Here is a 27,925-nt window from a genome sequence, read left to right on the forward strand (position 1 = left end):
AGAATAAAGAAAATTTGATAATGGGAGTAAATTAGAAAGTTGCTTAAAATTGGGTCCCTTTAAGTAAAACAATTATAGATTTCACTTTCATTTTTACAGTTTGTCCCTACCTCCTCACACTTGGGTCCTTCAACAGATCTATTCCAACACAAACAATCTTCTGTTCATTGAGCTTCTTGAAACTTGGTATGGGTTGATTCGGAGTACATACATTTGCAGGGAAACAATGGGATTAAAGGGACAGTAAAGTCAAAATTAATTTTTCACGATTCAGATAGAACATGCAATTTATACAACTTCCCAAAGTAGTTCTATTATCTAATTTGTTTTGTTCTCTTGGTATCCTTGATTGAGAAAAAAAATCTATGTAGACTCAGTAGCAGCAATCCACTACTGGGAGTTAGCTGCTGATTGGTGGTTGAACATATATGCATCTTGTCATTGGCTTACCCAATGTGCTCAGCTAGCTTCCCAGTAGTGCATTGCTGCTCCTTCAACAAAGGATATCAAGAGAAAAAACTAATTTGATTATAGAAGTAAATCTGAACATTGTTTAAAATTGTATGCTCTATCTGAATCATAAAATAAAAATGCAGGTTTATGTCCCTTTAAGGTCTATTTCTCAACTTCGTATTATTTTATAAAATTTAGGACCAGATTACGAGTGGAGAGCAAAATTATGCTTTCACAAGCGCAATATTTGCGCTCTATTCGTAATACCAGTGCGCGCAAATGTGTGCTGATATATGAAGTTAAGTGCAATTCTCATGTTGATAGTCACTGCAGAGAACCTAGCGAAGGGGGTAGGTCGCACAGCGAATGGCAGCAAAGTATAAATATATATGTATATGAATATATACATATATACATGTGTGTTTATATGTGTATATACACATAACTATATATGTATATTAGCATATACATATATATTTAAATTTTAAAACACAGTACTCTAAACTACAATGTAAAGGCACTTTTATTAGTGCCGTATTTTTTCTAACAACCCATATCCGCTCACTTTACCCCTTATAACAGCTTTGTGCAGTTATATGTAGTAATAAAAAAAAAAAAAAAAAAAAAAAGATGCTCATATTTGGTGGGACATTTTTGGTTAATTCAGTAAGCGCAAAGTGCTCCTGTGAGCTTGCAGTAGCATTGCCCAGTCACTTGCAATGGCTGGTTATTTAACGTGCGCCCGTGCGTTTCTCACTGAAATTATTTACACACAACTACTGCAGTTATAAGACAAATGGTTGTAAAAGCTTCCCTGGGAGCCCCTTTGTTCCGAAATAGCAGATATGTGTGGATGTGCACATTGGTTTTTAGCAATTAGAAGGTTGATAATTGCAGCTGCGCACCACACTTCTGAAATTCCCGACAGTGAACGAGTTAATCAGGTAGCTTACCTGATCCATTCCAAACAGCCCTCTTCCCTCCCTCACCCCCCCCCCAGTCACCACCATCTTATGTACTGGCAGATAGAATTTTTATCACTGCAGGGACCCCTCCTCAACCCTTCTACCTCCCTGATCCAGCTATTTATAGAAAATGTATTATATTTTAATATTTATTTATTAATAAAAAGTGTTTCTGCAGTGTAGTGATCCCTCTCCCCCTTGAAGCAATCATACATATGGACCATCCAGCAGCCTGCATGCCTGCTTATATTTTTCTGAAGTGTTATGGCCCATCCCTCAGCAAATCTTTTTTTCTGTAGTGTAGGGAATCTTTCCCTTTCTCCCCCATTCCACAATGCATCGCCCACCTCCCTCCTACTATATCACTGCAAGCCGATACAGACAGTGATAAAGAGTGTTACTGTCTGTATCTGCTTTCTGCCTGCATATGGTAAAGGAAGAACGATCAGTTCTTTCTTACCATATAAAGGCAGATGCCTTTTGCCCCTAGCTGCCGTCTGAGCCTGACTGTAGGACGTAGGTACTACATCACCAGGGTACGCTAGCTAGGCAAATGGCTTAAGGGGTTAACCCCTTAGTGACCAGACCATTTTTAAAATGTTCTTACCGTTAATGACCAGGGCTATTTTTACATTTCTGCAGTGTTTGTGTTTAGCTGTAATTTTCCTTTTACATTGTACCCAAACATATTACATACCGTTTTTCTTGCTATTAAATGTAAAGATACCATTATTTTCATCATCATAATTTTTTTTATAAAATATGATAAAAAAACAAACAAACACTTGTTTACACGTTCTTTGCTTTTTTGCAAGTTATAGGTCATTGGAACACTGATATCTGTCAGGAATCCCTGAATAACTCTTCACATGTATATATATTTTTTTAGTAGACAACCCAGAGTATTGATCTAGGCCCATTTTGGTATATTTCATGCCACCATTTTACCGCCAAATGTGATCAAATAAAAAAAAAAGTGTTCACTTTTCACTAACTTTAGGTTTCTCACTGAAATTATTTACAAACAGCTTGTGCAATCATGGCACAAATGGTTGTAAATGCTTCTCTGGGATCCCCTTTGTTCAGAAATAGCAGACATATGTGGTTTTGGCATTGCTTTTTGGTAATTAGAAGGCCGCTGCGCACCACACTTGTATTATGCCTAGCAGTGAAGGGGTTAATTAGTTAGCATGTAGGGTTAATTTTAGCTTTAGTGTAGAGATCAGCCTCCCACCTGACACATCCCACCCCCTGATCCCTCCCTGACCCCTCTCAAACAGCTCTTTTCCCTCCCCCACCCCACAATGGTCACCCACATCTTAAGTTCTGCCAGTACTAAAATAAGTAGTTGTTTTTTTATTTATTTTTATTATATACTTTCTACAGTATAGGATCCCCCCTTACCACCCAACCTCCCTGAGCCCCCCCAAACAGCTCTCTAACCCTCCTCCCGCTACCTATTTGCCGCCATCTTAGATACTGGCAGCTGTTTGTCTGTACCCAGTTTGCTCTAAGTTATTCTCATTTTATTTTTAAAAATAAAAAACCCTACTATTTTCTGTAGTGTAGCTGCCCCCCCCTCATAAGCATACCCCCCTCCCCCTCCCAGATCCCTTTCCACGCACGGATCCCACATAGGATCCCCCTCTCCTCCTTCCCTCTTCTCCCTCCTTCCCACTCACACCAGTGTCGTATCGGTCCCACCTGCTCCCACCCCCCTCCAGCGATGGGCCGCCCACCCACCTCACCAATGATCGTCACCATCGCTGGTCGATGCAGAGAGGGCTAGAGAGTGGCCCTCTCTGCATCGGTAGCTGCCTAAAAGGTATTGCACGATTCCTCAATATCGAGGTATTGCTGCAATACCCTGAGAGTGACTGGAAGCGATCAGGATCGCTTCCAGTGCTCAGTTTAACTGAGGATGTGCTATGTACGTCCCTGGTCCTTAACAATTATTTTTTTAGGACATACATAGCACATCCTTGTTCCTTAAGGGTTTAAAGAAATCAAGCTATGACTCTGACCAAAGTTGTCTAACCTACATGCCATCAGAGGAGCCCTCATACATTATTTTTTTGTCATTTACTTCATTTCCAGCTCTCCATTTTCAATACCTGTGTTTAACTTTTCCGTAGTTAGTTAAAAAGAAATGTTAAACTTAATTTGTGTCCAGCTACTTTTTTGGACTTCAGGATTGGTGATTCTCTGAAGATGTCCCTGTCATTTTTGATCCTGACCTTCCTTTTCTCGAGTGACCTTGGGCTGTTGGACTTTGCCTGCCCCTTTGCTCTGACGCTTATTCCGGTCTGATTATCGGGCTGCTGGCCCTTCATTCTGTGTTTTGGAGAATTGTTCTAGTTCCTCCCTTTACTTCGATTCCTGATGCTCTCATGTTTACCCTTCTGATACCGTCCTCTGCTTCCTGATAACTCTGGTTACTGACTTTGGCTTGTTCCAGACCAATGCTTCAATGTGATCTCTGGCATGCACAAATCCAGCAAATTATAAAGGTAATTCCTATGTATTTTTACAGGGTGGCCAGTAAATAAGCCACTTATATGAGCCTTCTCAATTTTGTAGGTTCACAGTACTTATAATTGCTCTTTTTGTTAAATTTAGTTCAAAATTTGCAGAGTGACCATGGTAGTATGAAAGTTATAGAGATGCTTTCAGCTCACATTTACAGATTATAAATTGGTGCTTACTACCATCTATAATCTATGTATCATTCACAGTCAGAAAATTGCATATTCTGTTACTACTTTGTATGAGTGTGCATTGTGTCACTATATATGCTAGACTCTGTGTTTCACCTACCCCCCAGGGTGTTTAATTATTATGTGCAGGTGTTTATAAGAGATCACATAGCCAACGTGAGCTAATGACCTACTGTTTCGTAAACTGGTAGTTACATCACCAGACCTAAGTATCTGCTTACTGTCAAATTAACTAGCTGTTCAATTTCTACTTATCCTCCAATCTATTAATTATGTCAGAGTGACTTTCATCAAGTTACATCTATTGCAATCCAAAGAACACACAATTTTGTGTTCTGTCACCATTACCAAGTAGACACCATTTCTACTAGAGATTAAAATGAAGAATGCAACATGGGTTCAATAAATAAACATAAAAAGTTACAAATGAAAAAAAAGTAATGTATTATATAATTTTATAAATAAGTGTCAAGGCCTTACAAAAGTGGTTCAATGCATCAGCTCTGGAGAGTGAATGCACCGCTGATCCTCAGCTGAACATAAACTTGTGAGTCATTCACTAGCACTATATGTGTGCAACTGTCAGTCACCAGGCATTTTCAGTTTTGAAAAATAATAAACACATATCGTACACTAGTGGGAGCTTCTGCTAATTGGTGCCTGCACACATTTGTCTTTTGTGATTGGCTAGCTAGATGTGTTCAGCTCGCTGCCAGTAGTGCAATGATGTTCCTTCAACAAAGGATAACAAGAAAACAAAGCAAATTTGATAATGGAAGTAAATGTGAAAGTTGTTTAAAATTATATGTTCTATCCAAATCATGAAAGTAAATTTTGGGGTTTCCTGTCCCTTTAAGCAAAAAGACATAAGCAAACAATAGTGCAATAAGAAAATGCTTAAAACGCATTACAATACAGGTAGCCCTCAGTTTACGCCGGGGTTAGATTCCAGAAGGGATGGTTGTAAATCGAAACCGTTGTAAATTGAAACCCAGTTTATAATGTAAGTCAATGGGAAGTCATAAGTAACATCTAATACATTATTTTTAAAGCTTTGAAATGAAGACTTTAAATGCTAAACAGCATTATAAACCTAATAAAATAATCACACAACACAGAATATATAATTAAACTAAGTTAAATGAGCAAAAAAATTGCTAAACAGCATTATAAACCTAATAAAATAATCACACAACACAGACTTCACTTGCATTTTTCTGCAAACAGTTCTTTCTATGCATTCCAATATGGACTGATTTATAGACAGGAAGATCTTGTTCCTTTGAAATCTGCTCGATAGCTCATGTCTGGTTAAACTGATTCATTTCAGCTTGCTTGGCTTTGCTGAAAAACAAGCGGACAGCTCCACCTACTGGCTATTTTAATCAATGCACTGCTTCTCAATGCTTTTCAATAGCAGTCACATGACTGGAAAAAAACGGTTGTTATTCTGAAACGGTGTAAATTGAACCGTTGTAAAACGAGGGCCACCTGTATTTTAATTGCACCATTGATGTAAGAAAAAAATTACATTCTGACAAATATAAAAACAGAATTTATGTTTACCTGATAAATTACTTTCTCTTGCGGTGTATCCAGTCCACGGATTCATCCTTACTTGTGGGATATTCTCATTCCCTACAGGAAGTGGCAAAAAGAGCACACAGCAGAGCTGTCCATATAGCTCCCCCTCTGGCTCCGCCCCCCAGTCATTCGACCGACGGTTAGGAGAAAAAGGAGAAACCATAGGGTGCAGTGGTGACTGTAGTTTAAACAAGAAATTTTAACCTGACTTAATTGCCAGGGCGGGCCGTGGACTGGATACACCGCAAGAGAAAGTAATTTATCAGGTAAGCATAAATTCTGTTTTCTCTTGCAAGGTGTATCCAGTCCACGGTTTCATCCTTACTTGTGGGATACCAATACCAAAGCTTTAGGACACGGATGAAGGGAGGGAACAAGACAGGTAACCTAAACGGAAGGCACCACTGCTTGCAAAACCTCTCTCCCAAAAATAGCCTCCGAAGAAGCAAAAGTATCGAATTTGTAAAATTTGGCAAAAGTATGCAGTGAAGACCAAGTCGCTGCCTTACAAATCTGTTCAACAGAAGCCTCATTCTTGAAAGCCCAAGTGGAAGCCACAGCTCTGGTGGAATGAGCTGTAATTCGTTCAGGAGGCTGCTGCCCAGCAGTCTCATAAGCCAATCGAATGATGCTTTTCAACCAGAAGGAAAGAGAGGTAGCCGTTGCTTTTTGACCTCTCCTCTTACCAGAATAGACAACAAACAAAGATGATGTTTGTCTGAAATCCTTAGTTGCTTGTAAATAGAATTTCAAAGCACGAACCACATCAAGATTGTGTAAAAGCCATTCCTTCTTAGAAGCTGGATTAGGACACAGAGAAGGAACAATGGTTTCCTGGTTAATGTTCTTATTAGAAACAACTTTAAGAAGAAAACCAGGTTTGGTACGCAAAACTACCTTATCTGCATGGAACACCAGATAGGGTGAATTACACTGCAAAGCAGACAATTCTGAAACTCTTCGAGCAGAAGATATAGCTACCAAAAACAAAACTTTCCAAGATAATAACTTAATATCTATGGAATGTAAAGGTTCAAACGGAACCCCTTGAAGAACTGAAAGAACTAAATTTAGACTCCATGGAGGAGCCACAGGTTTATAGACAGGCTTGATTCTGACTAACTCCTGTGCAAACGCTTGAACATCTGGTACTTCTGCCAGACGCTTGTGTAAAAGGATAGACAGAGCGGATATCTGCCCCTTTAAGGAACTAGCTGATAAACCTTTCTCCAATCCTTCTTGGAGAAAAGACAATATCCTTGGAATCCTAATCTTACTCCACGAGTAACCCTTGGATTCACACCAACAAAGATATTTCCGCCATATCTTATGGTAAATTTTCCTGTTGACAGGTTTTCTAGCTTGGATCAGAGTATCTATGACTGATTCAGAGAACCCACGCTTGGATAGAATTAAGCGTTCAATCTCCAAGCAGTAAGCTGCAGAGAAAGTAGATTTGGATGCTTGAATGGACCCTGTATTAGAAGATCCTGCCTCATTGGCAGTGTCCATGGTGGGACAGATGACATGTCCACTAGGTCTGCATACCAAGTCCTGCGTGGCCTTCTCCTGTTTGATTCTGGCTACCAGCCGAGGGAGAAGGGGAAACGGTGGAAAGAAAGACATAGGCCAGATTGAAGGACCAAGGCGCTACTAGAGCATCTATCAATGCCGCCTTGGGGTCCCTGGACCTGGATCCGTAAAGAGGAAGTTTGGTGTTCTGACGGGACGCCATCAGATCCAACTCTGGAATGCCCCATAGCTGAGTCAGCTGAGCAAATACCTCCGGGTGGAGTTCCCACTCCCCCGGGTGAAAAGTCTGACGACTTAGGAAATCCGCTTCCCAGTTGTCTACTCCTGGGATGTGAATTGCAGATAGATGGCAAGAGTGATCCTCCGCCCACCTGATTATCTTGGTTACTTCCTTCATCGCTAAGGAACTCTATGTTCCTCCCTGATGATTTATGTATGCTACAGTCGTGATGTTGTCCGACTGAAATTTGATGAACTTGGCCGCGGCTAGCTGAGGCCATGCCTGGAGCGTGTTGAATATCGCTCTCAGTTCCAAAATGTTTATCGGGAGAAGAGACTCTTCCCGAGACCATAGGCCCTGAGCTTTCAGGGAGCCCCAGACCGCGTCCCAGCCTAACAGACTGGCGTCGGGCGTTACAATGATCCACTCCGGTCTGCGGAAGCACATTCCCTGAGACAGGTGATCCTGAGACAACCACCAGAGAAGAGAATCTCTGGTTTTCTGGTCCAGTTGGATTTGAGGAGACAAATCTGCATAATCTCCATTCCACTGTTTGAGCATACACAATTGCAGTGGCCTGAGATGAATTCGAGCAAAAGGGACTATGTCCATTGCTGCTACCATTAATCCGATTACCTCCATGCACTGAGCTACAGATGGCCGAGGAATGGAATGAAGAGCTCGGCAAGTACTTAGAAGCTTTAACCTTCTGACCTCCGTCAGAAATATTTTCATTTCTACCGAGTCTATTAATGTTCCCAGTAAGGGAACCCTTGTGAGCAGGGACAGAGAACTTTTTTCGGTGTTCACCTTCCACCCGTGAGACCTTAGAAAGGCCAGAACAATATCTGTATGAGCCTTGGCTCTGGGAAAAGACGACGCCTGTATTAAGATGTCGTCCAGATAGGGTGCTACTGCAATGCACCGCGGTCTTAGTCCCGCTAGAAGGGACCCGAGCACCTTTGTGAAAATTCTAGGAGCGGTGGCCAACCCGAAGGGAAGGGCCACGAACTGGTAATGCTTGTCCAGAAAAGCAAACCTTAGGAACTGATGGTGATCTTTGTGGATAGGAATATGAAGGTACGCATCCTTTAGATCCACGGTAGTCATATATTGACCTTCCTGGATCATCGGTAAGATTGTCCGAATGGTCTCCATCTTGAAAGATGGAACTCTGAGGAATTTGTTTAGAATTTTTAGATCCAGGATTGGTCTGAAAGTGCCTTCCTTTTTGGGAACCACAAACAGGTTTGAGTAAAAACCCAGTCCTTGTTCTGTAATTGGAACTGGATATATCACTCTCATCTTGAGTAGATCTTCTACACAGCGTAAGAACGCCTCCTTCTTTGTCTGGTCTGTAGACAGACGAGAAATGTGGAACCTTCCCCTTGGAGGAGAGTCCTTGAATTCTAGAAGATATCCCTGAGCAACTATCTCTAATGCCCAGGGATCGGGAACATCTCTTGCCCAACCCTGAGCAAAGAGAGAGTCTGCCCCCTACCAGATCCGGTCCCGGATCGGGGGCTATCCCTTCATGCTGTCTTAGTAGCAGCTGCAGGCTTCTTGGCCTGTTTACCCTTGTTCCAGCCCTGCAAAGGCTTCCAGGTTGCCTTGGGCTGTGAAGTGTTACCCTCTTGCTTTGCGGTAGCAGAGGCTGAAGCAGGACCGCTCCTGAAGTTGCGAAAGGAACGAAAATTAGCCTTGTTTTTAGCCTTAAAAGGCCTATCTTGCGGGAGGGCATGGCCCTTTCCCCACAGTGATATCCGAAATAATCTCTTTCAACTCTGGCCCGAAAAGAGTCTTTCCCTTGAAAGGAATATTCAGCAATTTTGTTTTAGACAAAACGTCGGCCGACCATGATTTAAGCCAAAGCGCTCTGCGCGCCATGATGGCAAAACCAGAATTTTTCGCCGCTAACTTAGCTAATTGCAAAGCGGCATCTGTGATAAAAGAATTAGCCAGCTTTAGAGCCTTAATTCTATCCATAATTTCGTCATATGAGGTCTCCGTCTGGAGCGACTCCTCCAGCGCCTCAAACCAGAAAGCCGCTGCAGTAGTTACAGGAATAATGCAGGCAATAGGTTGGAGAAGGAAACCTTGTTGAACAAATATTTTCTTTAGTAAACCTTCTAATTTTTTATACATAGGATCTTTGAAAGCACAACTGTCTTCAATTGGTATGGTTGTGCGCTTGGCTAGTGTTGAAACTGCCCCCTCTACCTTAGGGACCGTCTGCCACGCGTCCCGCCTGGGATCAGTTATGGGGAACATTTTCTTAAAGATAGGTGGGGGAACAAAAGGTACACCTGGTCTTTCCCACTCCCTAGCAACAAAATCCGCCACCCTCTTAGGGATCGGAAACGCATCAGTGTATACAGGGACTTCTAGATATTTGTCCATTTTCTCTGGGACCACCATAGGGTCACAATCATCCAGAGTTGATGAGACCTCCCTAAGCAGTACGCGGAGGTGTTCCAATTTAAATTTAAATGCTAGTGAATCTGATTCTGCCCGCTGAGAAACTTTTCCTGAGTCAGAAATTTCTCCCTCAGACATAACATCCCTCGCCCCTACTTCAGAGTGTTGTGAGGGTATATCAGATAAGCCTCCCAAAGCTTCCGACTGCTCCTCATCTGTTCTCAAAACAGAGCTATTGCGCTTTTTAGGGAAAACTGGCAGTTTGGATAGAAAGGCCGCAAGGGAATTATCCATGACTGCCGTCAGTTGTTGCAATGTAATAGGTGCTAATGCACTAGAGGTACTAGGTATCGCTTGAGCGGGCGTAACTGGTGATGACACATGGGGAGAGGAAGGCGGACTATCCTCATTACCTTCAGTCAAAGAATCATCTAGGGCTATATTTTTAAGTGACACAATATGATCTTTAAAGTGTATAGACACATTAGTGCACTTGGGACACATTTTGAGTGGGGGTTCCACCATGGCTTCTGAACACATAGAGCAAGGCTTTTCCTTAGTGTCAGACATGTTTAACAGATTGGTATTATACACAAGCAGGCTTGGAAAAACACTTTATGTAATAAAAAATACAATTTGCAATAAATGGTACTGTGCCTTTAAGATAATAAAAGCGCACACAATTTTACAAAACGGTGAAAAATGAGCCAAATCTCTTGAAATTTTTACAGTATGTGCCTAATGCTTCAATATGATTGCACATCAAGTTTCAGCCTGATTAACCCTTTAATGCCCAAACCGGAGCCGCCTAAAGCAATCAACCGGTTAATAAACTACAGCACCTTGCCACAGCAGCCTGCTGTGGCCCTACCTTCCCTTAAGGATTGAATTTGAGAAAATCAAGCCTCCTGAAGTCCTCAAGCAGTCTCTGGACCCATGTGAAGCAGTATACAGGGAAATCTTGTCAGAATCTAACACCACATTCACTTTACCCTCCCGTGGAGATGCTACTTGTTAGAGCGGCAAAGAGAATGACTGGGGGGGGGAGCCAGAGGGGGAGCTATATGGACAGCTCTGCTGTGTGCTCTCTTTGCCACTTCCTGTAGGGAATCAGAATATCCCACAAGTAAGGATGAATCCATGGACTGGATACACCTTGCAAGAGAAATAAGATGTTTTATTTAAAGGGACAGTCTACCCAAAATTTTAACTTTCATGATTTAGATTTAAACAACTTTCCGATTTACTTTTATCATCAAATTTGCTTTGCTCTCTTGGTATTCTTTGTGGAAAGCTAAACCTAGGTAGGCTCATATGCTAATTTCTAAGCCCTTGAACTGCCTCTTACCTCAGTGCATTGTGATAGTTTTTATAGTTAGACACTGTTAGTTCATGTGTGTCATATAGATAACATTGTGATCACTCCCGTGGATTTTTTTAAGAGAGTCAGCACTGATTGGCTAAAATGCATGTCTATCAAAAGCACCTAGATAAGAGGGCAGTCTATAGAGGCTTAGAAACAAGGTCATCACAGAGGTAAAAGGTGTCTTACTATAACTGTGTTGGTTATGCAAAACTGAGGAATTGGTAATAAAGGGATTATCTATTTTTTTAAAACTATAACAATTCTGGAGTAGATATTTTTACGTTTTTTTTCCTGGTACGTCGACATCTTATATTTTGAGAGTTTTTCTTAATGAATTTATCATACATCCCAGCCCCAAAGCAAAGGGACTAGAGCAAGGTATAAAAGTTACATTTTTACAGCAGTTAGGAATTGTGATAAAGATGGAATATAGAAAAGAACAGCAAATTTCTCCTCCTGGCATCATCTATACAGTGTTTAGGAAGCACTTCTGCAGTTTAGTAAACAGTCGCACTTCAGATGTTTAGTAAACGTTTAACTGGCGTGAAAGAGAAATGACAACAGCAACAAAAAAAACACCCTGCTTTACAAACCAAGCATAGAATTCTGCATGTAATATTATACCATTATTTAAATGTAAAGTCCTCATAAGTTAATCACACATACTTAGGGCATAATTTAATTCTCAAAACACAACTTGTATCTCATTAGTGCACACAACAATAACACTCAAGGCAAAAAAAAAATCACCTATATTGAAAAGATTTCCCCAGTAATTTGAAATATTCTCCTCAGATCTCTAGGTTGGCCCTGGCCCTCTTTAAACCTTGCACTAACTTACGCCTAGATTTAGAGTTTTGCGGCCAAAGGGGTGCGTTAGCTACGCGTGCTTTTTTCTGGCCGCACCATTTAAATACCGCTGGTATTTAGAGTTCACAGAATGGCTGGGTTTTCAGTGCGTTAGGCTCCAAAAAGGGAGCGTAGAGCATAATTTAACGCCACTGGAACTCTCGATACCAGCGGTGCTTACGGACGCGGCCAGCTTCAAAAACGTGCTCGTGCACGATTCCCCCATAGAAAACAATGGGGCTGTTTGAGCTGAAAAAAAAACCTAACACCTGCAAAAAAGCCGCGTTCAGCTCCTAACGCAGCCCCATTGTTTTCTATATGGAAACACTTCCTACGTCTGCACCTAACACTCTAACATGTACCCCGAGTCTAAACACCCCTAACCTTACACTTATTAACCCCTAATCTGCCGCCCCCGCTATCGCTGACCCCTGCATATTATTTTTAACCCCTAATCTGCCACTCCGTACACCCCGCCACCTACATTATCCCTCTGTACCCCTAATCTGCTGCCCTAACATCGCCGACCCCTATATTATATTTATTAACCCCTAATCTGCCGCCCCCAACGTCGCCTCCACCTAACTACACTTATTAACCCCTAATCTGCCGACCGGACCTGAGCGCTACTATAATAAATGTATTAACCCCTAATCTGCCTCACTCCCGCCTCAATAACCCTATAATAAATAGTATTAACCCCTAATCTGCCGACAGGAGCTCACCGCTACTCTAATAAATTTATTAACCCCTAAAGCTAAGTCTAACTTTAACCCTAACAACCCCCTAAATTAAATATAATTTAAATCTAACAAAATAAATTAACTCTTATTAAATAAATTATTCCTATTTAAAGCTAAATACTTACCTGTAAAATAAACCCTAATATAGCTACAATATAAATTATAATTATATTATAGCTATTTTAGGATTTATATTTATTTTACAGGTAACTTTGTATTTATTTTAACCAGGTACAATAGCTATTAAATAGTTAAGAACTATTTAATAGCTAAAATAGTTAAAATAATTACAAAATTACCTGTAAAATAAATCCTAACCTAAGTTACAATTAAACCTAACACTACACTATCAATAAATAAATTAAATAAAATACCTACAATTACCTACAATTAAACCTAACACTACACTATCAATACATTAATTAAATACAATACCTACAAATAACTACAATTAAATAAACTAACTAAAGTACAAAAAATAAAAAAGAACTAAGTTACAAAAAATAAAAAAATATTTACAAACATTAGAAAAATATTACAACAATTTTAAACTAATTACACCTACTCTAAGCCCCCTAATGAAATTACAAAGCCCCCCAAAATAAAAAAATGCCCTACCCTATTCTAAATTACAAAAGTTCAAAGCTCTTTTACCTTACCAGCCCTGAACAGGGCCCTTTGCGGGGCATGCCCCAAGAAATTCAGCTCTTTTGCCTGTAAAAAAACACATACAATACCCCCCCCCAACATTACAACCCACCACCCACATACCCCTAATCTAACCCAAACCCCCCTAAAATAAACCTAACACTAAGCCCCTGAAGATCTTCCTACCTTATCTTCACCTCACCGGGTATCACCGATCGGTCCTGGCTCCAAAGTCTTCATCCAACCCAAGCGGGGGCTGGCGATCCATAATCCTGCGGCTGAAGAGGTCCAGAAGAGGCTCCAAAGTCTTCATCCTATCCGGGAAGAAGAGGCGATCCAGACTGGCAACCATCTTGATCCAAGCGGCATCTTCTATCTTCATCCGATGAGGAACGGCTCCATCGTGAAGACCTCCAGCACGGATCAATCTTCTTCCGACGACGTCCAACTGAAGAATGACGGTTCCTTTAAGGGACATCATCCAAGATGGCGTCACTCGAATTCCGATTGGCTGATAGGATTCTATCAGCCAATCGGAATTAAGGTAGGAAAATTCTGATTGGCTGATGGAATCAGCCAATCAGAATCAAGTTCAATCCGATTGGCTGATCCGATCAGCCAATCAGATTGAGCTTGCATTCTATTGGCTGTTCCGATCAGCCAATAGAATGCGAGCTCAATCTGATTGGCTGATCGGATCAGCCAATCGGATTGAACTTGATTCTGTTCCGATCAGCCAATAGAATGCGAGCTCAATCTGATTGGCTGATCGGATCAGCCAATCGGATTGTACTTGATTCTGATTGGCTGATTCCATCAGCCAATCAGAATTTTCCTACCTTAATTCCGATTGGCTGATAGAATCCTATCAGCCAATCGGAATTCGAGGGACGCCATCTTGGATGACGTCCCTTAAAGGAACGTCATTCTTCAGTTGGACGTCGTCGGAAGAAGATTGATCCGCGCTGGAGGTCTTCACGATGGAGTCGTTCCTCATCGGATGAAGATAGAAGATGCCGCTTGGATCAAGATGGTTGCCGGTCTGGATCGCCTCTTCTTCCCGGATAGGATGAAGACTTTGGAGCCTCTTCTGGACCTCTTCAGCCGCAGGATTATGGATTGCCAGCCCCCGCTTGGGTTGGATGAAGATTTTGGAGCCAGGACCGATCGGTGATACACGGTGAGGTGAAGATAAGGTAGGAAGATCTTCAGGGGCTTAGTGTTAGGTTTATTTAAGGGGGGTTTGGGTTAGATTAGGGGTATGTGGGTGGTGGGTTGTAATGTTGGGGGGGGGTATTGTATGTGTTTTTTTACAGGCAAAAGAGCTGAATTTCTTGGGGCATACCCCGCAAAGGGCCCTGTTCAGGGCTGGCAAGGTAAAAGAGCTTTGAACTTTTGTAATTTAGAATAGGTTAAGTAGTGTCCAAAAATCCCTTCGCAAAGTTAAGAGATATAAATAGATTTTCACATGTGTATCCAAAAAATAAACTGTCCAAATTTAAGTGTTGTCCAAAAACGTGGTATAAATGAATAGTGCAAATCCAGCAGATTCAAAAGTTCTATTAAAAAAGCTTTGCAAAAAACATTTCAAAGAGACATTTAAAAAACATCAAAATGAAGGTAGAAAAAAAGGTCTATCAAAATATGGTGACAAAGAATAATCCGTGAAGTCAATCCAAAATAGTGATAAAAATAAGTCCAAAAAAGATGTAAAATATCCAAAAGATAAAAAACAAAAAATAAATGATTAGTATGTGCACAAACTAGTGAGAGTGATCCCAAAAAGGGGGCTTATGTGGAGGGGTTATGTTTCCATGTAGAAAAATTATTTGCTGTATAAAAATAAAAAATAAAAAATAAAAAATAAGCAAAAATACAAAAATATAAATAAAAATAATCCTAGGGAATCTTCAAACCCTGAAAATAAAAGATAATAACAATAGTGTAATACTGTATTATAATTCAACAATCAAGGAATAAATAGCTCACCATAGCTCTGTCAACGCGTTTCGGCCCTCAAGAGAGGCCTTTATCAAGACTATCATAGTCTTGATAAAGGCCTCTCTTGAGGGCCGAAACGCGTTGACAGAGCTATGGTGAGCTATTTATTCCTTGATTGTTGAATTATAATACAGTATTACACTATTGTTATTATCTTTTATTTTCAGGGTTTGAAGATTCCCTAGGATTATTTTTATTTATATTTTTGTATTTTTGCTTATTTTTTATTTTTTCTTTTTATACAGCAAATAATTTTTCTACATGGAAACATAACCCCTCCACATAAGCCCCCTTTTTGGGATCACTCTCACTAGTTTGTGCACATACTAATCATTTATTTTTTGTTTTTTATCTTTTGGATATTTTACATCTTTTTTGGACTTATTTTTATCACTATTTTGGATTGACTTCACGGATTATTCTTTGTCACCATATTTTGATAGACCTTTTTTTCTACCTTCATTTTGATGTTTTTTAAATGTCTCTTTGAAATGTTTTTTGCAAAGCTTTTTTAATAGAACTTTTGAATCTGCTGGATTTGCACTATTCATTTATACCACGTTTTTGGACAACACTTAAATTTGGACAGTTTATTTTTTGGATACACATGTGAAAATCTATTTATATCTCTTAACTTTGAGAAGGGATTTTTGGACACTACTTAACCTTTTTTTATATATCTCTTAACTTTGAGAAGGGATTATTGGACATTATTTACTTTTCATTGTTTTTTATTATTTTTTATTGTTTATTATTTTCAGATTTATGCCAACACAACTATATATGAGACGAATTTTATGAGACATTATACATACAGCTAAAAAGCAAAACACGCGTGTTTTTATAGATATTTATGTGTTTATACACATTATTTCTTGCCGTTCTGTTAAAATATATTTTAAACGACACCCTTGTTTTATATGTTTAATATGTATTAAATGCTTTTATGTATCAACTGTGCCACTCTTAGATCTTATATCTAGATATGAAAACCTACACATCTATACAGCACAACTACCATAATTGTAGCTGAGCTATAGCGCTATACAATTTCTCAGACAGAATACCATATTTTCACACCTATACCGCACCAGACCTCGCCAAGATTTGGCGCTCCTTTCTAAACCACGTTTTGACACATATTTTCTAAAAGTGGGCACCTGGGGACCCACTATAGACAGGAGCTATAGGTCCACACTTTCAGCGCTGTAAGAAAACATTGAATCTAATTTAGAATAGGGTAGGGCATTTTTTTATTTTGGGGGGCTTTGTAATTTCATTAGGGGGCTTAGAGTAGGTGTAATTAGTTTAAAATTGTTGTAATATTTTTCTAATGTTTGTAAATATTTTTTATTTTTTGTAACTTAGATCTTTTTTATTTTTGTACTTTAGTTAGTTTATTTAATTGTAGTTATTTGTAGGTATTGTATTTAATTAATGTATTGATAGTGTAGTGTTAGGTTTAATTGTAGGTAATTGTAGGTATTTTATTTAATTTATTTATTGATAGTGTAGTGTTAGGATTTATTTTACAGGTAATTTTGTAATTATTTTAACTATTTTAGCTATTAAATAGTTCTTAACTATTTAATAGCTATTGTACCTGGTTAAAATAAATACAAAGTTACCTGTAAAATAAATATAAATCCTAAAATAGCTATAATATAATTATAATTTATATTGTAGCTATATTAGGGTTTATTTTACAGGTAAGTATTTAGCTTTAAATAGGAATAATTTATTTAATAAGAGTTAATTTATTTCGTTAGATTTAAATTATATTTAATTTAGGGGGGTGTTAGGGTTAGGGTTAGATTTAGCTTTAGGGGTTAATCCATTTATTACAGTAGCGGTGAGATTCGGTTGGCAGATTAGGGGTTAATAATTGAAGTTAGGTGTCGGCGATGTTAGGGAGGGCAGATTAGGGGTTAATACTATTTATTATAGGGTTATTGAGGCGGGAGTGAGGCGGATTGGGGTTAATAACTTTATTATAGTAGCGGTGCGGTCCGCTCGGCAGATTAGGGGTTAATAAATATAATATAGGGGTCGGCGGTGTTAGGGGCAGCAGATTAGGGGTACATAAGGATAACGTAGGTAGCGGCGCTTTGCGGTCGGCAGATTAGGGGTTAATAAGTGTAGGCAGGTGGAGGCGACGTTGTGGGGGGCAGGTTAGGGGTTAATAAATATAATATAGGGGTCGGCGGTGTTAGGGGCAGCAGATTAGGGGTACATAAGTATAACGTAGGTGGCGGTCGGCAGATTAGGGGTTAAAAAATTTTTATCGAGTGGCGGCGATGTGGGGGGACCTCGGTTTAGGGGTACATAGGTAGTTTATGGGTGTTAGTGTACTTTAGAGCACAGTAGTTAAGAGCTTTATAAACCGGCGTTAGCCCAGAAAGATCTTAACTACTGACTTTTTTCTGCGGCTGGAGTTTTGTCGTTAGATTTCTAACGCTCACTTCAGACACGACTCTAAATACCGGCGTTAGAAAGATCCCATTGAAAAGATAGGATACGCAATTGATGTAAGGGGATCTGCGGTATGGAAAAGTTGCGGCTGGAAAGTGAGCGTTAGACCCTTTCCTGACTGACTCCAAATACCGGCGGTAGCCTAAAACCAGCGTTAGGAGCCTCTAACGCTGGTTTTGACGGCTACCGCCCAACTCTAAATATAGGCCTTAGTATCTATATAATAAAGGTGATTTAAAAAAAAAAAAAAAATTAACACTTTGGCTGACAGGGAACAACTACATGTTGCTGTGCAGTGCACTGGAAATCTTTCTGTAGTTAAATAAGTGAAAGCTGATAATCAGACCGAAGCCACTAATCAGTTTAAGTTGCTTCAAATAGTTTGAGTATGTGTGTTTTTTTTTTTCTTGTTTTTACTCTTCTTTACCTCTAATGTTCTATAATTGTTCTTTTTCTATTGAAAAGGGAAATATCTGTGCACACGCAGTCGTCATGGCAGGTGATCACAGAATACTGGAGAAGAACTGGTTAATATATACACAGTCCATGAGCTCTCCTCCCATAAAACCTCCTCCTGTTCCCTCCCATTTGCTGTGTGTCTGCCTCTATCTCCCCTCCTCCCCTCCTGTCAGCTTAGCTTTTAAAAGCAGCTGCTGCAAACCAGTGCAACACTTAACCCTGCTAAAGTCCGATTTAGTCTTCACCAGAAAGGAAAAGGAACAGGAACTCAGCATTAGCTGCAGGAGTAGACGCTGTATTACAGAGAATTGCTTTTGTTTTGTTTGTTTTTTACCACTGCTGTGCAGAACTTTTGCATAGTAGTTTGTTGTCACGAAGCTACATTAAGAATAGAAAGACCAGTGTTATAGGTAATATGTTGTGTTATTAGAGAGTTCTAGGTACTGTTTGAATCTAAAAAGAATCTGGTGTTTTGGTATTTGGTCATTTTAGGCACTAAGTTTTATTCCATGAGAAGTATTGCTTTAGATTCCCAGTAAAATTCCAGTACTAGACTGCAGACATAGAGCAAAATTACAACTTAATATCTGTGTAATTATGCAAAATACAGGGCGGTGTTAGACGTTGGTTCTGCCCTACAATTAATCTTTTTTTTTTCTATAGTCAGTTATTTTGTAGTGTTCTTGATCATAGTTAATGTCCAGGCTCCAGTCTGTGGTGTTTGCCTAAAATGGATACAGAGTCCCAGCATGTTGTCACTGGCACACGATAGCCCTAGATTTGTTTGTCACAAGGTCTACAAATCACTTTATTTTGAATGCTACGTTATTTAATTATTTTTTTTTAAAATAAAGTTCCTGTAATCTAACCCTAACTGGGTTCTAGGGACATTTTTAACACTAGGGTTAAGTTGCAGCACTTGGTGTTACAACCTGAGACTAAAGGGAAATATGCAGCGTGAAGGATGCAGGATGAGCGGAGGGCTACAGGAGCCGGCTAGATCAGGCATGATCACTTTAGATGATCTGGACAACATGACAGATGAGCTTGGGACAGACTCTGCATATAACAGCAATGGCAGCATAGAGGAGGAAGCAGAGCCTATGGATGATGGAGAGCAAGACAGACTGCTTAACTACTGGCAAACAGTAGCAAGAGGGCATGAGGTTGATGTGCCGAATGGTAAGAAAAACTATAGAACATACCTGTTTGACAAACCAAACCTTATTTTTGAAAGCCACATTAAGAGCAAGCAGCATTTTAGCGCCTTGATTGTCAGATAAGCAATTTATTGCAGTTCTCTCTTGTAGGCAAGGGGTTAACTGGATTTATCTTTATCAGCCTTATTGCATGGTACATGATTTTATCTTCAAAACATTTCACATCTCCATAACTTTGTTGTTATTTTGAGAAGAAATTTATGTAAGGTACATAGGGCTTAATTACAAGTGGAGCTCTAATTTATTGCATGCCTGTAAACGGGCATATTCACTCGTTTATGGGCACGCAATAAATAACCAGCCATTACAGATCTCTGGTTAATTTTTCAAAAGTGCCCCAATTGCCCACAACTTTTAGTCTAGCGTGGGTTATAAAAATAAAAAAAAATTAGCATTTTTATTTTTAAAAAAAAATGCATTAAGCAGTTTTTAGGGGTTAAATTAAACCGGTGTGGGGTGTTAGAGAAAAACGGCACTAAAAAGTACCTATACATTGTGGTCTATGAAAGCATACTCTCGTGAGCGCAAAGCTTCCCTGCAATGCGAATGTGAGGTCTCGTTTCGCATTGCACCTAACTTGTAATACCAGCGCACATTTGCATGCACTGGAATTACTGAATGGAGCTCAAATATTGTGCTCATGTAAGCGATATTTTGCGCTTCACTTGTAATCTGGCCCATAATGGGGTAAATAAAACAAAAATGGAGAGAAAATACTAACGTTCATTTACTGTAAACAGCACTAAAGTTTGGCTACTTGCACTTCGTTAGTTCAACTTTTGGTTGCTCCAACAACTTTATCTGAAATTTAAAAAGGGATATCAAACCCCTATTTCTTTTTATGTAAAAATTACACTTGTCCCACACTCCATAAAGAAGTCAAAAAATGCAAAATCTGTAACCTAGGTTTTCAAATTGTTGCAAACTGCCTACACCAGCCAATTGGTTTGCAGCATTTGCAGGTTGCAGGACCTGCTTTTTGAACCACACCCCCTCACCCCGTAATTTTCCTTACTCATTTACTGTACCCACACATATTATATAATGTTTTTCTCGACATTAAATGGACTTTCTAAAGATACCATTATTTTCATCATATCTCATAATTTACTATAAAAACATTTTTATGAAAAAACAACAACCAAAAAACACCCACGCTAAATAGTTTCTAAAATTTTTTGTGAGTTTAAAGGGACAGTCTAGGCCAAAATAAACTTTCATGATTCAGATAGAGCATGTAATTTTAAACAATTTTCCAATTTACTTTTATCACCAATTTTGCTTTGTTCTCTTGGTATTCTTAGTTGAAAATTAACCTAGGAGGTTCATATGCTAATTTCTTAGACCTTGAAGCCCACCTCTTTCAGACTGCATTTTAACAGTTTTTCACCACTAGAGGGTGTTAGTTCACATATTTCATATAGATAACACTGTGCTCGTGCACGTGAAGTTATCTGGGAGCAGGCACTGATTGGCTAGACTGCAAGTCTGTCAAAAGAACTGAAAAAGGGGCAGTTTGCAGAGGCTTAGATACAAGATAATCACAGAGGTTAAAAGTATATTATTATAACTGTGTTGGTTATGCAAAACTGGGGAATGGGTAATAAAGGGATTATCTATCTTTTAAAACAATAAAAATTCTGGTGTAGACTGTCCCTTTAATAATACCCAATGTTTACATGTCCTTTGCTTTTTTTGCAAGTTATGGGGCAATAAGTACAATTACACTTTGCTATTTCCAAGCCATTTTTTTTTTCAAAATTAGCAATAGTTACATTGTAACACTGATATCTGTCAGGAATCCCTGAATAACCCTTTACATGTATAAGTAGACAACCCAAAGTATTGATCTAGGCCCATTTTGGTGTATTTCATGCCACCATTTCACCGCCAAATGCGATCAAATAAAAAAAAAATTGTTCACTTTGTAAATAATTTCAGTGAGAAACCGAAAATTGTGAAAAACAGCTTGTGCAATCATGGCACAAATGGTTGTAAATGATTCTCTGGGATCCCCTTTGTTCAGAAATAGCAGACATATATGGATTTGGCATTGCTTTTTGGTAATTAGAAGGCCGCTAAATGCCGCTGCGCACCACACTTGTATTATGCCCAGCAGTGAAGGGGTTAATTAGGTAGCTTGTGGGGTTAATTTTAGCTTCAGTGTAGAGATCAGCCTCCCACCTGACACATTGCACCCCCTGATCCCTCCCTCACCCTTTTCAAACAGCTCTCTTCCCTCTCCCACCCCCAAAAGTCTGCCAGTATAAAAATTAAAAGGGTTTTTTGTTTTTTTATATTTATTTTCTGCATGGTAGTATCCCCCTTACTTCCCAACCTCCCTACCCCCCCCCCAACAGCTCTCTAACCCTCTCCCCTCTACCTAGTAGCCACCATGTTAGGTATTGGCAGCTGTCTGCCAGTACCCATTTTACTATATATTTTTTGGCTTTTTTTTATATATATTATAGAAATAAAAAAAATTTCCGTAGTGTAGTTGCTCCCCCTCCCAGATCATTTTACTTACTAATTTTCTCCTTCCTTCCAACTTACTATACTTTTTCTATAGTGTAAGCGGTCCCACCCCTCTCACACCCCCTCCCGCCTCCTCCAGCGATGGGCGGCCCACCCACCTCCCTCCTATCCCTCCCACACGACCAACGATCGGCACCATCGCTGGCCATCTGTAGCCCTTTCTGCATCAGTTGCTTAGAAAAGGGTATTGCACGATGCCCCAATATCGAGGCATCGATGCAATACCCTGAAAGCGTTAACGACCGTTTTTTGTAGGACGTGCCTGGTGAGTCCTCGGTCGTTAAGGGGTTAATGTAATTTTTAAATACACTGAAATATCATTTTATGGACCATTTATCAAAGGGATATGAAACCCATCATTTTTCTTTCATGATTCAGATAGATCATGTGATGTTTAACAACTTTCTTATTTACGTCTATTATCAACATTTCTTCGTTCTCTTGGTATCTTTTATTGAAAAGCAGGGAAGTATGCTTAGGAGCCGTCCTATTTCTCGTGAACTATATGGCAGCAGTTTTGTTATCCATTTGCAAGAGCACTATATGGCAGCACTATTTTCCTGCCATGCAGTGTTCCTGACACCTTATTATGGTAACAAAGCAAAATTGATAACAGAAGTACATTGGAAGCTTTTTAAAAATAATATGTTCTGTCTGAATCACAAAAGAACATTTTTGGGTTTCATAACCCTTGAAATTAAGCACAAACTGGTGTATTTTATTCATGTGCACCTACATGGCTGAACATTTTTTTAAATTCCAAATAATATGCACATTATTTCATAATCACTTCACAATTTGGCTACTTAATTTTCTCCACTCTGAAAACCTTGGCGTAATTCTTTGAAGTTTCAATATCCCTGTTGATAATACAACTGACACTGGGGAGTCAAAGCTTATCCAGCTTAGCTCCTTCTTTAGTTTCTCATAAAGAGCTGATTCTCCTACTCAACAACAGTTACTTTCTTGATCTGGTCTCCAGTTAACGCCAGACTCTAACCTTACAAGCTCCTCACTTCCTCTTTATGTCCACCATTTACTAATATGCAGAATCATTACAACTACTGCTCACAAACAATTCAATCCCTCTAAAACAGAGGTTGAAAATACATACACACATACATACTGTACATACTTACATACATTAAACTTTTATAGGATTGTTTAAGCCCCACAACAACTTTCAAACTCTCTAAGAAACTCTTATAATCACCATCTCATATCTCTCTCGACATGAGCAGTCCATTTCCCATTACAACTCCTCAGTATTCCCTGCCCTCAACAATGTCCTTTAATAGTACAAAACACAGCAAAATCAACCTCTCACAAGACAGAAATATAGACATAAATGTAGCAGTTTGTCCCATGAGTAATGTTCTACATCATAGCCTATGTCTATCTTCCAATAAAGATCATCAATCTTCTAAAAATATTTAACAGGATTATTGAGATATTTATAACAGAGACATTTTAATGAATTTAGGATGAGAAATTGAGAACAAATAATACAATGTTCTTTTCCAATGAGATACCAGCTGATATCTGATTTACCCAATCTTTTATTGAAGAAATAGCTCACTGCTTCAGCCACCTAGTAATAAGTTAGGTTGCACTATTCATTAAAATATAGAATAGCCGAACCCTAAATTTGCAATTAACTGGTATTTTCTTGTGGAAAATAAGTTGGTCAAAGACTCTTCATCTACAAGTACCTGGTTCTGGAACGATACAAAGAGTGGACAAGTTTACAAAACATTTCATAAGGTCATTTCTTGTAAGAGTCAGATACAATTTAGCATTCGTTTCCACTATCCTCACATAGAAGATGTACGTGCCATTATTTTAAAATATAGTCCAGTAAAACTCTCCCATGGATATATTCAATTATGTTTCCTATTGATTAGGTAATGTAGGGCGGAAGGCATATTGATGCTTAGTAAAATCTGTAGACCAATGAGAGAAAGCCTCAAGTTGGAATTAGAGTATAGCAAACCACTTTCTCCACATCTTTTTTGTCTCAATCGCTCTATGCTCTATTTCTATTTTCACATAACCTCTGTCCTTTTGCCTCCATTACCAACTCTCAGCACTAACCTTTTTTAATCCCTTCAAAGCCTAAATTCACTGTTAGATATGATAACCTCCCACCACACCAACAATGTTGATTCCTTACAAATAATCCCAAATGACCAAGATCAGCTCCTTAGCACTGGAGGATAAATTTAGTTTTTTTACCATCTTCCCATCTTTCTACAAATCAATTTAATCTCATACTCTCACAACTGCTGCACTCGTTCTCTATTGTTATAGTAATACTCACATACATAATTAAATGTCTCTTAAAACAAGGAGCAATGATAAAAAAGGTGAGTTTATAGCAATCATAATCCCTTAAAGAAAGGCAAAATCATGAGCTATGAAAATAAAAGATATGTTTAGAGGAATCAAGAGTAAAAAGGGAAAAATTATGAGAAATTACCAAAATAGTTAATTGCTCTAAGAGAAAAATATGCACCTGAGCAAGAGTATATAAAAACAAGGATGACTGAATGCTGTATATTTTACATATACTGTCAAATGTTTCAGTGATTAATTTAAGGGAATACAGAGGTTTTTTCCTAGTTACTCTGGATAATAAAGAGGCATTGTAATGCATTCATTTCTTACAGCATGACAATGTTGCATTAGTGTTTCTTTGTAACTGTGTGTCTACCATCACTAAAGGGTTAAACACACTGCAGATGATGAGCACAGCCATGAGCCTGTGAGTAGCGAGCGGCATACACATGTAGCTGCTAAACCCTTGCTTCATCCTGCTCAGGAGTTGTATTTAACCTCTTTGCAAGGCTTAAAAGACGTAGTTACAAAGAAACACTGCAATGCAATGCAAAAATGACTTGCTTCAATTAGATCATTTTATTTCTGGGCTAGAATGTCCCTTTAATATCCATAGTAACTAGGTTGCTACTCAACAACATAATTGGTTCATAGGTCTTGACCTGCTCAAGAGTTTTACAGTGTTTCACCTTTTGCAAAGGTCATTAAAGACATAGTTACAAAGGAAACACTAACGCACAAATTCCAGTGCTTACTAAATAAAGCTTTCACCCCCCCCCCCTTATTTTTTTACCTTAAAATGTCACAATATATATATTAGCCTTCAATGTAAATTAATAATAATTTGTTAAAATATTGATGTATTATAAAGCAAATTATGAAATCTATATAGAGCTTAAAATCATAATGGGATGTGTGTTAATACAGGGCTCGATAAACCCAGTCCTTAAGACACCCATTGGTGCCTCCCACTTCTTCCAGCCAGCCCCCACCAGCCACACCTAAAATGTACACTTCTTGCAGCTGGATCCTTTCTAGGCCTCGCAGCTGTGAAATAAAAATCAAAAACTTTAATTGTGTTATTATACATAAATATAACAAAATGTATTCTTATCTGATAAATTATTTTCTTTCGGGGGTGATAAGAGTAAATGGGAAATCCATAGCATGTGGCATATACTTTTCACTAGGAGCATTAGGAGGAGGCCAAGAACCCACACAAGAGATGTAATCCCTCCCATCTCTCCTCAGTTTAAACGTATAGCTGAGCAGAGAAAAGGAAACAGACAGGTACGAAAGACAAAAGCAGGGTCTACAGAGGTTAAAATTATAAATGTTGCCCAAAACTTAAAATGGGCTGGACTTTTCCTGCCAAAAGCTGCTTCTGTAGAAGCAAAATAAAGTGTACAGAGAAGACTTTGCAAATCAGCTCTGAATATGCATCATTTATGAAAGCCTAATAAATACCAACTGCTTTAGTGAACAGAGCTTAATTATGCTGATAATGAGACTTCTCTGCCACCAAGTAAGTTTTAGAACTACCTGATTAATCCAAGAGCTAAGGCTAACCATTATCCTTCCGACCTGATAGAGAACCAGAATAGAAGCACAAACTAACTAGAACTTTATCAGAAATCCTAGTAGCCTGAAGATAAAACTCCACGCTCTAGAACAATTCGGACACACTGAAGGAACCACCATTTCCTGGTTAATATTTTCTGCAAAATATTGGATGAAAATCCTACTTGAAAGGAAAATGTGCCTTACTCAGAAATTCTTCTAGTGTAAGATAAAGATAAAAGAGAGGGACAAAATGGTAAAATCTATGCTGTGCATAAGTTCAAAAGTGAACCATGGAGAACAAAAATAACTAAATACAATTCCATGGAGGATAAAAAGGTCTACCAACTGGCCTAATGCTCTCCAAAACTTGAACAAAATTTGGGAACATTAGAAAAATTGTCTAAATCCTAGTGAAAAAACAGATAAGTCCTAATTTGGCCTTACAAGGAGTTAGCTGGCAATCCTTTCTCAAGACCACTTGAAGGAGCAAAAGAATCCAGAGGGATCCTAAAGAAATGCCAGGGAAACTTCCTGAAAGAACACCACTCACAGGATACCTTTTAAAGCTTGAGAAAATTCTTAGGAAAACTTGTATTCTAACTTAAAGAGTGACAAAAAGAATCCAAGAAAACTCTATGCTTCAGGTTTAGGCATTAGTTTTCCACTTTGTTAAAATTAAAGGTTTGACGCCTTTAGAGAAAAAATGGGCCGTGAGACAAGAGATCTTGTCTTGCGGAAGAGACCAAGGATGGACTACTGGACATCTAAACCAGGTCGGTACCATATACAAGATTCAGTGGCACCAACCTGGAGCTAACCGGATTACAGAAGCAGACACCTGATTCGGGCAAAATGCTTTGGAAAAAGAACAAATGGGGAGAGACAGATGGTCTAGGCGACAATTTGAAGGGAATACTCAGGCATCAGTTAAATGTGCTTTTAAGACTCAATCTGTCACAGAACTTGGAATTTATGGTTCAAGTGGAGAGACAGCTCCCCTGGAAAAACAGACAACAGCTGGTAAAATCCACTTCACAGTTCTACACTTGTGAAAAGAGAACAGCTAACAGGGAAGACAGAATCTGTTCTACCAAAACAAATCTGCGATATCTCCTGCATAACCAGGAAATACAAATCTTACATTAAAGGGACGGTCAAGTCCAAAAAAAACTTTCATGATTCAAATTGGGCATGTGATTTTAATAACTTCAAGTAGTGGCTGTGAACTACTTGAAGTTATTCCCAAAATCTGTGCCAATCTGACTGTCCCTATAGGTGTGTGCTTCTTGACTAGGGCATGTGTTACTATCCTTAGTATAAAGTTTACTCTTTTTCTTAGAATTTTTATTATTCTTTGAATGTAACAGGGTAATGTGGTTACCAAGCTGTATCCTATACAATTCCTTTCAGATGCGCCGTTTTGGAAGAGTTTTTGCTGCAAGGACTTCTAATATACAGTAGCTATGCCTAACAGGGACAACTAGACTTGGGATTTTTATTAGTTTTTTTTTATTATTATTATTTTATGGTACTGTGATGATTACTGTTTAATATCCCTTTAAATGGACATTCAAGTGTAAAAAAATCAAATACATGCTAGACATAATGATGTATTCAAAGTAAAAATTAGCCTTTGAATAATATGTAGCTGTATTTTTACCATTCTTTAATATTGATTATTTAAGTGTAAAAGTTTAGTTTCTATAAAGTACTGTAGGTTCTATAACGTAAGGGGTACCATCATGTTTGAAATAGTTTTCTATTTATCTCTGTCTCCTTCTACAGTTAGGGAAAGATATATAAACTAGACAATAAAGTAGAGTTTATGTGAGCAATGCTGTT

The 27,925-nt window shown here is 38.8% G+C and overlaps 2 protein-coding genes across 3 annotated transcripts in view; one reads left to right on the top strand and one right to left on the bottom strand.

Moving 5' to 3' along the window:
• FANCM (FA complementation group M) overlaps positions 1-27,925 on the bottom strand; it is an 811,954-nt gene that overhangs the window by 616,799 nt on the left and 167,230 nt on the right. The window lies entirely within an intron of this gene.
• LOC128644974 (heme-binding protein 2) overlaps positions 18,618-27,925 on the top strand; it is an 87,821-nt gene continuing 78,513 nt past the window's right edge. For both annotated transcript variants that reach the window (XM_053697674.1, XM_053697675.1), the window contains exon 1: positions 18,618-19,610. In XM_053697674.1, coding sequence (XP_053553649.1) covers positions 19,379-19,610 — 232 coding nt within the window. In that variant the 5' untranslated portion in view covers positions 18,618-19,378. The remainder of the gene's footprint in view (positions 19,611-27,925) is intronic.

The sequence above is a fragment of the Bombina bombina genome, chromosome 1 (genome assembly GCF_027579735.1).
Source record: "Bombina bombina isolate aBomBom1 chromosome 1, aBomBom1.pri, whole genome shotgun sequence".
NCBI classification, from domain to species: Eukaryota; Metazoa; Chordata; class Amphibia; order Anura; family Bombinatoridae; genus Bombina; species Bombina bombina.